An 11,897-nucleotide genomic window follows, 5' to 3' on the forward strand; every position below is an offset into this window, starting at 1 on the left:
CAGGGCTATGAGTGGGAATGATATAGAACAAAGGGCATGTTTGTTAACAATAGCATCATTTAATCTCTCTGAGGCTACATTTCCTAATCTGTAAAATAAAGGGGTTAGACTGCATGACACCCTCAAGGTTCCTCCTGATCTCAAGTCTGTAATTCTTATGATTTTCTGAATTCCTCATATCTATATATTTTGTTGCCGTTGTTTAGTAATTTTTCAGTTGCGTTTGACTCTTCATGACCCCATTTGGGTTTTCTCGGCAGAGATACTGGAATGGTCTGTCATTTCTTTCTCCAGCTCATTTGACAGATGAGGAGCTGAGGCAAGCAGGGTTAAGTGACTTGCCTAGGGTCACAGAGCTACTAAGTGTCTTAGGCCAGATTTGAATTCACAAAGATGACTCTTCCTGACTCCAGGGCTGGTGTTCTCTGCACTATGGTGCCACCTAGCAATAATAGTCTATTCCATTCATATTAGAGCCAGGAAGAACCAAGTTCAAGTCCTGCCTCTGACCCGTCCTGGTTTGGTGGTTCGGGGCAAGTCACTTAACTTCTTAGTGCTCTAGGAAACTTTTTAAAATGATAATTTGTAGAGATGGCATCAATTGCCTCTCCCCTCTGATTAGAAGCTGGAAGATGGAGCACTAAACTCCTCCCAAAACCTTCCTTTATAGAAAGTTCCCTCTTCTTGGAATAACACATCCCCTGCCCTTCTACCCCCCACTTCCTTGTCCCTGTCTCTGTTTTTCTGCTTCTTTTTATGTGCTTACTCATTAGATTGTAAGCTCCTTGAGGACAAGGGCCACTTTTTTTTTTCTTTTTTCTTTTCCCAGTGCTTAGCACAGTGCCTGGGGCATTGTAATGTTTGCTGAATTGAATTGCATTGAACCTCCATTTGGTCAGCATTTTCTCTCTAAGAGTTCCCTATAAAAATTTAACTCCAGGCTCAGTCCCTCATGCCATCATCTGTTTAGGTAGCCCCCAGGTGATAGGCACCTTGAGACTATTTTCTGAGTTCCTCCCACTCTGTTAAGGAATACCAAAATCAGAGTTCATGGAACCTTGCCCCACTTCCCAGATTCATGGAGCTAGAAGGATGGATTGACATACTGCCTATTCCAGACCTCTGTTCTACCACTATTACTCAACAACCTCTCTTTGAAGTCCACATTATAGTTAGGTTATTCCTTCTCATTCCTCAACACTGTCATCTCTCCATGTCTAGGACACATCCTTCCTTAATGACCTGGTTACCTGGTTCAGTTTTACTCTCCACTCATCGTGCAATTACAAAACGTCGGTGTTGGACAGGACCTCCGAGGTCATCTGGTCCAATCACTCTCTGCCACAAGATCATTGAGTTTAAAGAACTTCATCCCTTGCTATCATCTTGGCCAACTTCCATGATCCATGTTTGATTATCTATCCTGACACCCTGGCCTCCCAGCTCCTTGGCCTTCTCACCTTCAATCATCTCTATTTCCACTGTACTTTAACCGCACACCTGAGATCTCACCGTCATCAGGCAGGACCGCTCCAGCTCCAAGATCTTGAACTATGTGTGTCCCTTCACTCTGCAGTCTCCTGCCCTTCTACCTCCACCACTCTCTCAGCCCCAATGCATCTTCTCTCCATCTTTCTCATGGTCTCTAGTCATTTGTCTCTCACATATCCTTCCACTTCCCCATTCCCAGTCTAGTTTCACTTACCTCTCTACCTAAACTGAACACTATGGTCAGCTACTTCATTATGTTTGCCACCATCCCTGAAGCCTTCAAAGATTTCCTTGTTCTGTCACTGTTTTCATCCTGATAATTCCTAGTTTGCTGCAGAATTCACTTTCTCTGTTCCTGTGTTCAGGCTGCCAAGGAGTTAGTAGGAAAAAAACATGAATCCATGTCAATTACTTACACTACAAATTCATGCTTTTTAAACTTAGCCGGGTTCTCAATGTGGCTCAGTTTTCCTCTAACAATCATTTCTTACTAATTCCCTATCACATTCCCCACAGCAGCTGTTTAAACCTTTCCCACTCTCCTTGATTCTTCACCCCTATCCCTCTGACTGTTTGCAGATTACCTGTCTTCTATTTTAACAAGAAGATGGAGGACATCTGTTATGAGCACACTCATCCCAGTGCTTCCACACCTCAAAAATTCTGTGTTTTCATCCATCTTCTCTTGTAGCCTCCAAGGATGAATTGAGCATCCTGCTTGCCGTTCACTTTTAATCTGTTCCCACTCAAACCCATCTTCCAAAACCAAAAATTAGTCTTCTACTGCCACGCAATTTTGATCACATTTCACTCTTGCTCAACACCCTCAGTGGCTCCCCGTTACCTCCAGAGTAAAGGCTATTACTTAGCCTAGCCTTCAAAGCCCTCTTAGAATTAGGAAGACCTAAGTGTGAATGTGGCCTTCAGCAAATTCCTTAGCTTTTCTCAGCATCAGTTTTGTCATCTGTGAAATGAGCATAGTAATAGTATCTCTACCTCACAGTGTTTTTGTGAAGATCCAAATGAGATAAAACTATATAACTGTTATTCCTTTCTGGTCAGATGGGCCCTATGCTGAGGAAAGGGCCTTTCCACCTTACTGGAAACAGTCTACAGAGAAGACCCATGTGAAGTGTACCTAATTTACCTCCCTATCCAATACATGAATCCTTCCTGCCATATCCCCTACTTTGAGAAGTGCACATTCCCTTGGGATTCTTGGAGCTCTGATAATAATATTACATGAGTGTCCCTCACGGAGATACTTTGGAATCTGCCAGTTTATAATTTCCTGCCAAAGATTTATCTCATCTATCCCCATACTATCACTGTGAGGTCAGAGAAAGTGGCAGGATGGTTCATAAGGCTGATGACAATGGGGAAAATGGGGCCCAGAAAAGGCATGATACTTGACCAATGTAAATATCTGAGACTGGATTTGAACTCACCTCTTCCTGACTCCAGTCCCAGTGCTCTATGTACTATGGCTTGCTTCTTGAAGAACTTTCTGGCTATTCCCTACCATCTAAAAAGCCATCTCCCTGAGAGTGACCAGCACGGAAACATAAGGAGAAATGCTTAGACAAGAAAATTCTACTCCTAAACCTTCAACTATAGGGGTTTGGTTGTTTAAGAAGAATATCCAAAGTGAGGGGCTCCCCAGAAGCCTGCCTGCTCATGAGGCTCTGGCAAAAGGCCCAGACTGGGGTAGGGCCTGGGGAATCCATTCCCACCTCCTCCAGCACCCCTCAGAGAATCTCAGGGGCAAAGCTTGCCAAGTACTGGGGAGTGGGGATAGCCAGCAGGCTCAGACTGCCCAGGGATGATCAAGCAGTCAGCGGCATTGCCAATCTGGCACTTCCCAGTGATGCCAGGCCCACTAAAAATAACTTGCTTCCTACACGTGCCTGATGTTTGCTTCAGGGTAGTCTCTGTCTGTACCAGACTGGCACTCAGAAGGGTAGAACTGGGGCCCTGGAGAACTAGCAGCTTGAGAAATGGAGCTCTGCAGGCTATGCCTGACATCAAGCCTGGACACAATGATGGAGTGCGACCAGGAGTTTCTCTGGGCCAATGTTGCCTGACCTTGCTACTAGAAGCACTGAGAAAATTGTGTCAGAAGTAAAGGTGGGGAAAAGGACTAACGCATCACTTTGAGGGGAGGGGGAAAGGGTCAGGCACTGCAGCAGGGCACTAGATAAGGAGGGACAAGGGCTGGGGGGGACACTGTGAGAGAGGAGCAAAGGCTGTGAGGACACTGGAGGGGAGGTGTGCAGGAGCTGAGTTGGGGCCACTGAGAAAAGAGAACTGTGCTTTCTCTTCCTTTTAATAATATCTAACATCGGGGTGGCTAGGTGGTGCAGTAGATAGAGTACCAGCCCTGGAGTCAGGAGGATTTGAGTTTAGATGTGGCCTCAGACACTTACTAGCTGTGTGACCCTGGGCAAGTCACTTAACACCAATTGCCTCCCCTCAAAAAAATAATAACTAGCATTTATATATAGCACATTAAAGTTTACAAAGCATTTTATACATATTATCTCATTTGATCCCCATAACAAAATCATGAAACAGTTGCTATTATTGTTCCCATTTTCTAGGTAAGGAAGTCAAGGCTGAGACTAGTTAAGTGACTTGGCTAGGGTCACACAGCTAGTACACAGTTGAGACAGGATTTGAACTCAGATCTTCCTGAGTTCAGGTCCAGTGCGCTATCCACTACACCACTTAACTGCCTGCCTTTCTATTCTTACCAGGCCAGCTTCACCTGATACAGTAGCAAACTCAATAAATATGCTAAAAAGTTTTGATGATGAAGAATTTCTAAGATTGCCTCATGCTTCCCTATCAGTTGCGTTGAAAGTTGGGTTTTGAAAACCAAAGCTTCGTATAGTAAAAATGAAAACTCTTCATAAAGAACTTATCCAAGATAAGTGACTTCCTGCTGGAGTTCTCAGTGGGCTCGCCGCTGGAGTGAGCTCACAAGCTCACTGAGCTTCTCAGGAGGCTTATTCTAATTCAGCCACAAATGGTTGCTCTTCAGAGGATAGCAACCAGTTGCGTTTCCCAACTGTATGAATTAAATTGAGCTTTCACCATGGACAGAGCAAGATGTCCTGGGAAACCAATCAGGGGAGGGTGGGGATTAGACCTGGGGGAAGAACTCTGTGCCAGGAAAGGGTATGAGACTTAGAGGCACAAAGATGGAGAAGCTGTGGAATTTCCATCACTGCAAAAAAGATCACCACCACCCCACCACCCCACTCAGTGGCATAGCACCTACCCAGACTATCTGACCTGAGGGGTGGGCTATAATTCACAGATTCAGGACTTCTGGCAGAAAGCAGGGTACAGAAAGCAACCAGACTACCTCTAGAGCACCCTGCCTGCCTAGGAATACTAAACTTCTGAAAACAAGAGCTTTAAGATTTCTCAAGAAGCTGAGAAGATGGAGAGGGCAATTTCAGGGAAATGTGTCCCTCACTGCATTCCTAACAGTGCTAGGCACATGATTAGTGCTGGAAAGATACTTTGTGAAACTGCATGAACTCTTGGGGAAAACCATTTATGTCTTTAAGCCCAATTTCTTGCAGCAAACACTCTCATCTTTTCTTCTCTGATTTTTTTCTGTCCTCACTTTTCTGTTCTCATCCTTTCCCCTGTTCTCCTTTCGATTCTCCTCTCCTTTCCATGTCTTCCCTCTCTGCCCCTGACCTACTTCCACCTTTCTCATTATCAGGATCATATTACTTAGAGTTAGAAGAAATTTTAGGGATCCTCAAATCCAATCCCCCTTTATTTTTGGCAATTGGGGTTAAGTGACTTGCCCAAGGTCACACAGCTAGTTAGTGACAAGTGTTTGATCTGAGGCCAGATTTGAACTTAGGTCCTCCTGACATCAGGGCCAGTGCTCTATCCACTGCGCCACCTAGTTGCCCCCAATCCCTTCTTTTTACAGTTGAGATCAGAGAGGTTATTCATCCAAAGTCACACAGCTAATAAGGAGCTGAGCTACTCAGGTTTTCCACCTCCAAGTCCAGTGCCCTTTCTGATACACTATAGCTGCCATCTACCCCACTCAGCCAGTCTCCTCCCCACCTTCTGTGAATATTTTTAATTAAATTTATTTTTAACGGATAAAAGGTTTATTTCCTTTGCCTCCCACATAGCCAAATCTTTTTTTTTTCAATTCTCTCATAAAGCCATAGTTTGGGTGGGGCAAATGGAGCAAATAAAGCATAGCAGTCATACACTGCATTCATGCCCTTTGAGTAGTGTAGAAATAGGAGCTTAGCACCATGGTAGCAAGAATAAGAAATAAACTGAGAAGCATCCCACCCAAACAAGTACCTTCCCGGTCTTGCCAGTACGCCTTTCCCCGTAGCTTCTCTGAGACTTGAATTAAGGCATTCCCAAAGAATTGGGAACCCATTTAGTGCTGATTGCCCCAGGTGCAAACTCGGGAGTCACAGCTCAGCTCTCCCAACCTCATCTCCATTTGACCACTTCCTGATTCCCACCTAGTGCAAAGGAATCAATAAGCAATTTGTAGAATGGCAGCAACAGGAAGTGAAAGCAGGATCAGGGGAAGTGGAAGTGAACGATGATGCTCAGAGTTCTTCTTTGGCAAGCAAGTATTATCTGAGAAAACAGGTGCATGCTCCCTTTGGCCTCCTTTCCATTGCTATGGTGTAATTACTTCCCAAGCAATAGATATTTAGATAATTAGAAGGCATCATTCAGGCAGGATATTTAAACCACCCTCTTCAATCAGACTATATATTCACTGTAACAAGGAATTAATTAGAAATTATGTCAACTACGTATAGTTGAAATAGTCATTTGAAAATTTGAAAGGATTCAGCCCACTTTGGTCCCTTCTCTTCTTTTTTTCCTTCCTTTTTTCACCACCACCACCAACAGCTAGCTAAGTGATCTTGGGCATTTTCCCTATCTAGGTCTCAGTTTTCTCATCTCTAATATGAGCAGGTCGGATTAGACCTGGCTTCTCATCCTCTTTTGTGTCATGGATCCTTTTGTAATCTGGTGAAACTAAGACCCCCTTCTCAAAATAAGGTCTTTAAAATGATAAAAATCCAGTCTATAGGATTACAAAGGAAACCAATCATTGGTTTTGAATTGGGGTTGAAATACAGTTATTGAACATTTTTCGTTAAATAAAAACAAGTTTGTGGACCCCAAATTAAAAATCCCTGTCTACTAGAGGGTCTCTAAGGTACCTTTTAGCTCTGCTAGTGATGTTTCACTGAGTCTAAGTTTTATTAAGGAATGCCTTCACTAACGTCCAACTCTAATAGCTGAGCTGGGTATAGATGTAACCTCAAGTTTTCAAAGCTATGAAAACAGATTACAAGCTTTGGGAGGTTTTACCACACTGGAAAGATTTCAGGTATGGGGCCCCCAACAAAGTATCTTTGCAGAGGACCTTCCTAGCTAAATTTTTGAAGATGCACATCACCAGAAGAGTAACTTTCTTTCTTTCTCTTTCTTTCTTTTTCTTTCTTTTCTTCTTTTTCTTTCCTTCTTTCCTTTCTCTTTCTTTCTTTCTTTCTTTCTTTCTCTTTCTTTCCTTCCTTCCTTTCCTTCTTTCTTTCTTTTCTTCTTTTTCTTTCTTTCTTTCCTTTTTCTTTCTCTCCTTCCTTCCTTTCCTTCCTTTCCTTCTTTTCCTTCCTTCCTTTCTTTCTGCCTTCCTTTCTTTCCTTCCTTTTTTCCCTTCTTTCCTAACTTCCTCCTTTTCTTTCTTCCTTATCCCCCCACCGCCGACCCAGCAATAGCCATTCATGAAGAATTCTAGTGATTCAGATAACCCAATAGGAATTAAGCTCCCCAAGATGGCCAATTGTAGTTGTACCTATGGGTAGGTATGTACCAACTCCATGTCTGTGTGAGAAGAACGTGGGGTCTCTACATAGCTTACCCATGGGCACAACTACCACTGGTCACCTTGAGGAGCTTAATTCCTATTGGCCCCTCCTTTAGTGGTACACATTGATTGGTATAGGTTTTGTGCTGACTCATGCTGCTAATTATAGGAAGAGCCCAGGAGCTGAATGTTGTTTTCTAGACTTAAGAAAATGATGGAGGAAATGTTAATATCGCAGATTACACTTAAAAGTGTTTCCTGCCTGGGTGCATTTTTTTTTTGGAGAGCCGGTTGTTAAACATTTATCAGCCCACCCCCGTTTGTACCTGTTTCTTGTTTTTCTTTGTCTAATGTCGGTTTTCTTCTTTCTCTCCTTCTGTCACTTCAGGCTTGATCATCCACGAGGGGCCATCTGTGTACCGGATCTTTAAACGCTGGCAGGCTGTGAACCAGCAATGGAAAGTGCTGAACTATGACAAGACAAAGGACATCGAGGACCAGAAGGCCGGCGGCAGGACAAACCCCAGGACCTCCTCATCCACACAGGCCGACGCCGCTGCCTCCTCAGAAGAGGAGGCTGTGGGCAACCCTGCCCAGGGCGATGGTGGCGGTGGCGGAGGGAACCGGCCCCCCAGTCACCCCTCTGGCCCTCTGGCCGATCACCACTGTGCTTACACCATCCTGCACATCTTGAGTCACCTGAGACCTCACGAGCAGCGCAGCCCCTCTGGTGGCAACCGAGAGCTTGTCATGAGGGTCACCACGGTCTGAGAGCAGGAAGCGGGAGGGAGGCCTTAACCTTGAGAGCCTGGGAGCCCGAGACCAGCTGGAGGGAAGGAGAGGGAGCAGAGGTGGACACACGTGGGCACGCATCACCAGAGGGGCGGGAGAGCAGGCTGGAGAGGGTGCGGGATGAGGAGAGGCTGGGGGAGTGGGGAGAAGAAGGCAGGATGCCTTCATAGGAGTCCTCCAAGGCATCAGCCTGGTCTGGTCCTAGGTCAGATGGCAAGAAGGAGCCCTCTGGGCATTTGGTGTTTTCCAGGTAGTAAACTCTCCTTAACAAGAACAGAAACAAAAAAGAAAAAATACAAATACAAATAAATTCAGAGCTTAAAGTACAATACAAGCTAAAACAAAAACACATGGGAACACACACACATGCAGACACATACAGGCAGACACACAGGTGACCACACACATGCAGGCAGTCACACATGCAGAAACACAGATGGACACACACATGCAGACACATGCAGGCAGGTGCATACAGGCAGACACACAGGTGGACACACATGTGCAGACACATAGAGACAGACACACAGGTGGGGACACACAGGTGTACACACACATGCAGGCACACAGATGGACGTACGTGGGTGAACACACATGTAGACACATGTAGACACGTGCTGGGACACATGCAGGGACACACACAAAACCACTGGTGGAGGCAGTGCAGAGATGGGGGCCAAACTGGTGTGTCTGATGACAGTGTTGTCAAGAACAGTAGCTCTCTTGACACACGATGCAAACATGCACGTGTGCACACATGCATACACATGCACGTGTGAAGGGAGATAAAGCGTGAAGATAATTGAAAGATGACAAGTATTTGTTGCCCTGTTTTGTTTCTATCTTTGGGTTTGTTTTGTTCTCCCCAGGCCATGGGCAGTGGACAGTGGGCCGGGGACAGTGGGGAGGGACTAAAGGGTGGGGACAGTGGGTGGGAAGGGAGGGCAGGGTTTGAGCACATCTCTTGAGAGCCTTGGGCTCTTCCTGGCTGGCAATATCAGCATACTCATCTGGTTTTAGGGGGGGCATTAGGGAGGGGAAAGTGTTGACTTTAGGCAGGGGGAGGTTCCTTAGTGTGAGTGGTTAAAGGTGGTGAGTATCTCTCTGGCCCCTGCCTCAAAGACAGGAAACCCTATTTTGAGTGTGTTACCCAAAAGGTTTGGGTTTAGAGTTGGGCCTTGTGCCCCCATAACTGTATTTTAAGGTGATTTGACTGAAAAAAAAATGTTTATAGGGGAAAAAAACCGACCAAGCACATGTACACATTTAAAACAATAACAACAACAAAACAAACAGAAAAAGTACAGCTTTTCCGTGGGTATCTCAAGCACAGTCCTGCTATGGTCTCAACCTTCGAAGTTGCCAATCCAGGAAACCAACCTTCCCAGCTAACCAAACTCTACCCAAGGGCAAGGGCAAAGCTAATGTGGCATATTCCCCCACCTTGGAATGATTGCACAAACCCAGGCCCCCCCACCACAGAAGGGCACCCTTCTACCCCAATCTCACCTCCAGACAATTGTGTTTGAGAGGTAGGTGGGAGCAGAGAGGGGAGAATCAGGCAAAAGTGGGGAGGAGAGATGGGGTAAAAGTAGTCCCTGCTGCTTGTTTTCCACCTGATAAAGGCAGTTCAGACTTACCTCCATGCCCAGAAGATTGATGTATTACCTGCTCCTCCCCATGCAGCCAGATGTCCCTGGTTGTCTGAGGCTGGTGGCCAGGCCACTGGGATCCATAGGAGCCTACGTGGCAGCCTAAAGGACCCTTGACCATGCCAGTCTACCAAGGCTTGGGATTAACAGAGTATCTTCTTCAATGCACAATGGCTGAGTCATCTATGGGTATTAAAGGGACACTGTCAAGTACTTTTTTAACTAGTTTTTAGGGTTTTTTTTAACTCTCCATTGTTTGTAATATTCTCTTAAAAGCTTGAAAATAAAATTTCTTTCCCTACCACTAGTGTCCTTTTCCATTTGGCATACATGATCTTCTCCTCTCCAGTCCCCATATGGCATAAACACAAGACCTTGGGCAAATCATTTAACTTCCTTCTACCTCAGTTTCCTCAACTGTAAAATGGGGCTAATAATAGCTCCTATCTCCTAGGGTTGTTGTGAGGATCAAATGAGAAAATATTTGTAAAACATTTATTACATTGCCTGGCATACAGTAGGCTCAATATAAATCTTTGTTACTACTACTACTGCTGCTGCTGCTGCTGCTACTACTGCTATCATGGTTGCTTTCTTCTGGATGATATCCAACTGATCAATGTCTTTCCTAAACAACAGCATTCAGAACCAAACACAATACTTCAGATATAATTTGACCAGGGCAAAATATGGTAGAGGTATCATATTCTTATTTTCAGAAGTCATGACTCTTTTAACATAGCTAACCCTGTTTGCCTCAGTTTCCTCATCTGTAAGATGAGTTGGAGAAGGAAATGGTAAACCACTCCAGTATCTTTACCAAGAAAACCCCAAATGGGGTCAGAAATTGTTGGACGTGACTGAAATGACTGACCAACAACAAAAAAGATTCCATTAGTTTTATGGGGTGCCTTATCACTTTGTTGACTTATATTTCAATTGCAGTCCATTAAAATCCCCAAATCTTATTCAGGCAACCTTCTATTTAACCATATCTCTTTCATCTTGTGAAATCGATTTTTCTCAAACCCAAGTGTGAGACTTTATGTTTATCTCTATTAAAGTTTCCTTTTATTAGATTTAGTTCAGGATTTTATCCTGTAGAGATCTTTTCAGATCCTGGCTCTCTCACATACTATCTTAGCTCTCCTTCCCAGCTTGGTCTCATCTGCAGATTGGATGGGTGCCATCTAAGCCTTTGTCCAAGTCGTTGATAAAAAGGTTAAGTGGCACAGGTAGGGCTAAGCAGGGATCTCTGGGATCCTGCAGTGGAAACCTTCTGCCAAGTTGGCATCAAACCATTATTGACTGTTCTTTGAGTCTAGTCATTCAATCAGTTCTGAATTCATCTAATTAGACTGTCATCTGGTCCACATCTCTCCATTTTTTTTTCCAGAAGAGTAAGATGAGATACTTTAGTGAATGCTTTGCTAAAGTCTATGGCTATAGTTTACAAAACTCCATCTACACCCAGCACCCCCCTGATTTATTTTTTTAATGATTCTATCAAAAGAGGAAATGTGGTTAGTCTGGCATGATCTTTTCTAGATGAAGGAAGCCATGCTGATTTTTTGTGGGGATGATCACTGCTTCTTTTTTCTAGATTTTCATCAATCACCTCTATAATCATCTCTTTTAGAATGTTGCTAGGATTGGAAGTCAAGCTCAATAGGATCCTGTTATAATATGCAGCTCTATTGTCTTCCCTTTTTAAAGAAATGGGACAATATTTGCCCTTTTCTAGTCCTGAAGTACTCCTCTTGTTCTCTATCATCTTTCAAATATCATCCATAGTTGCTCAGCGATCACCTCTGCTAGTTTTTTAAAGACTCAAGATTTTGGTTGATCTGGGCCTTCCGATGTGAATTCACCATGGGCATTCGGGTACTGTCTTACTCTTTTCTTCCTAATCTCTGGCCTTAATTCTCTAAGAACCATTCTTGTTCTGTCCTTTCTGGTATGAAGGTCATTGTCCTTGGTAGAACTGAACAACTCTGCCTTACCTCTGCTTTTAATTATCACTCTCTTATCCACTTCTTGTAACTGTCTTTTCTCTTCTCTTACCCTCCTTTTTTCCC

General features: G+C 44.2%; 1 protein-coding gene across 1 annotated transcript in view; it reads left to right on the forward strand.

Moving 5' to 3' along the window:
* Positions 1 to 8,408, forward strand: part of MARCH4 (membrane associated ring-CH-type finger 4) — a 132,476-nt gene extending 124,068 nt beyond the window's left edge. The window contains exon 4 of the mRNA XM_027873787.1: positions 7,764 to 8,408. Coding sequence (XP_027729588.1) covers positions 7,764 to 8,146 — 383 coding nt within the window. The 3' untranslated portion in view covers positions 8,147 to 8,408. The remainder of the gene's footprint in view (positions 1 to 7,763) is intronic.
* Positions 8,409 to 11,897: the final 3,489 nt, after the last annotated feature.

Source organism: Vombatus ursinus, unplaced genomic scaffold (assembly GCF_900497805.2).
Source record: "Vombatus ursinus unplaced genomic scaffold, bare-nosed wombat genome assembly UNPS02014802.1, whole genome shotgun sequence".
NCBI lineage: Eukaryota > Metazoa > Chordata > Mammalia > Diprotodontia > Vombatidae > Vombatus > Vombatus ursinus.